Source organism: Lissotriton vulgaris, chromosome 8, assembly GCF_964263255.1.
Source record: "Lissotriton vulgaris chromosome 8, aLisVul1.2, whole genome shotgun sequence".
Lineage (NCBI taxonomy): Eukaryota > Metazoa > Chordata > Amphibia > Caudata > Salamandridae > Lissotriton > Lissotriton vulgaris.
This window is the reverse complement of record NC_141696.1, coordinates 329,161,263-329,163,616: the sequence shown is the minus strand read 5'-3', so window position 1 is coordinate 329,163,616 and position 2,354 is coordinate 329,161,263. Positions and strand designations below refer to the sequence as shown.

The window sequence follows — 2,354 nt, the reverse complement described above, 5'->3', positions numbered from 1 at the left end:
GTATATTTCTGCAGCTGTTCCTCGTTTGCACTTTTCTCGGGTTTTCTGTACTTGAACATTTTATTTTGAGAACCCTCGATTAGACGGGTAAAACTTCTTAAAGGGTTGCTTTCCTCGTTTGCTTTTTGTAAACGGATTGTTACCCTCCTGGAGGAAAACTATTGGAAGCAGCAGCTGTGATTTTTCTAGAGTATTCTCCCTTCAAATAGCAATAGTTTCCCTCCTAACAGGCCAAGACGGCCAGTCTGATAAATAACATTTAGAATCGTTGAAAACGTCGTCGAGGTGCGGCCAGTAAAGAACCGAAGCAAATCATATTTTAGGTGTGCTGGGACGCCACACGCTATATGCCAAATTTACCCCAAAATGACCCATTATGTAAAGAGCGTGAATATGCATAGTTCCTGAAATGCTGTGTGCATTCCCCCTTAAAAATATATGCACCAGAGAGGCCAATCTTTCAGGGGAGTGTTCTTTGAGACAGCCCCGCTGCACTTGGAGGCTGATGTTGAACATCTGGAGGTCGGCTCCTGCTGCTCGCTTTAAAAAGCCAGCACTGCGCACCGCTGCTCATTCTACGCCGGAGCACGAGGCGACATGACGTTCCCGCACCTCTGCCTGCTCGTGACGCTGGTCGCCGCGGCCTGGGGCCAAGACTACTACTACTACTCCCACCAGGACTACAGCCAGGACGACCAGTGGGTCAACCTGTTCAGGCAGGGCTTCAACTTCCAGTGCCCCCACGGGCAGGTGGTGGTGGCCGTCAGGAGCACCTACAGCAAGAAGGAGGGGTCGGACCGGCAGTGGCAGTACTCCTGCATGCCCACGCCGCACGGCCTCGGGGAGCCCACCGAGTGCTGGTGGGAGGACATCAACCGAGGAGGGACCGAATGGTGAGGCGCTTTCTTTGCTTCCTTCGTTGGGGTGTTTCTTCCTTCAGAACAGAGGAGCATATTTACAAACCCCTTGCGCCGCCGGTGCGTCACTTTTAATATGGGAAAAAGTGGCGCAAGGGTCTTGTAAATAAGCCCCGGAGTTTCTCTGCCTCAGGGGGGTGTTGGTGAGTGAGTCCCATGTAAATGGAAGGGGTGGTAAAGGCGCCAAGAAGCACCTCTGGGAGCACTGCTGCTGGGGGAGCATGAGTCGCCAAGGGCATGAGTCAGATGACACTAACATGTACTCCAGGACTATATGAGGTCTGGACTGGGGCTGCTGGGCACCGGGCGGTTTCCCAGTGGGCTGGCAGTGTGGGGACTGGTTTCACTGCTGGTGGCGGCCGGTAAAGTTGCTAGGAGATGGTCAGCAGCGTTTCTTGCATAGAGCCCTTTGGTGCTTTAAATATAGACAATGTACAACTAATTATTTTAACGAGTATTTCAAACGATTTTTTTTTCTTCAAATTTATTGGTTTCTGTCGCCTGCACTGTCTCCAGGAGCAGAGCTGAAATTCAGGGCTTTGGGAGATAGGGGTCAGAGGTCTGCTGTTGCTTGCCTCAGAGTCCAGACCAGTACATATAAGATAACAAATCCTCAAAATTCAAAACAGTGTATTTTTTTATGATCTGATTTTTTTCAAAAGATGTTAGTTTAGTGTATTAAATTGCACCACCGCATTGAGTGGTAGTTGTTACAAGTAACAGCTTCTAATAATGAACTTATAAACATTGATACCCCCAGCTCTATCCTGATGATGATGCTATAAGTGAACCAAGAGGAAATTGCATTTTGTCCCCTAAAGGTGGCCTAGGGTTTTACTATAAATGGAATAACAGTATATGTTCATAACATTTATGTGGGACTATGCCTTTCCTATGTGATTTCAGCTTAATTTCTGTTGTAAAGCGCTCCGATACCCTCGGGACTGGCCAGCGCTATATGAAACTTCTAAATAAATCAATAAATTATAGTATTTTGTTTTTGAGCAGCACACACCTCAGGCGAATGCATTTCATGGTGTTCTCATGTAACGAAGGAAAAGGAGGCACTGTGAAAAATTAATGCCAAGTTTTTGTGCAGTTCAGCCACCACAGTGTTATCCCATTCTCTCTCCCATTTTAGATCAAAACTTAATGCTTTGTGTTTAATTGTTTGAGGCACTGAACCAGTGCAATGTGTTCAATACACCCAGGCTACACATAATTCTCAAGGATCAGTGGTGGTAGGGGTTGGGGAGGGTTACGTTCTAATGCAGAAGCTAAGATGAAAACCAGAGCACACACCCATAGTCAGTGCATTGAGACCATTTGCTTCACATAGCTAAGTGTCTGTATCCATTGTCATCCATTCTTGAAAGAGTGGTGCATAGAAATAATTAAAAGTAATTTAACTATGGTTTACTAAAATATAATCTCATA

At 46.3% G+C, this 2,354-nt stretch overlaps 1 protein-coding gene across 1 annotated transcript; it reads left to right on the top strand.

Annotated features, from left to right (window-relative positions):
• The first annotated feature begins 507 nt into the window (after positions 1–507).
• On the top strand, positions 508–897 carry DPT (dermatopontin). The gene has a single exon (XM_086933269.1). The coding sequence runs from the start codon at positions 598–600 to the stop codon at positions 895–897; it is 300 nt and encodes a 99-aa protein (XP_086789395.1). The 5' UTR covers positions 508–597.
• The last annotated feature ends 1,457 nt before the right edge of the window (positions 898–2,354 follow it).

Excerpts from the sequence above, each read along its gene's own strand:
- DPT (XM_086933269.1), top strand. The coding sequence starts at position 598 with ATGACGTTCCCGCACCTCTGCCTGCTCGTGACGCTGGTCGCCGCGGCC.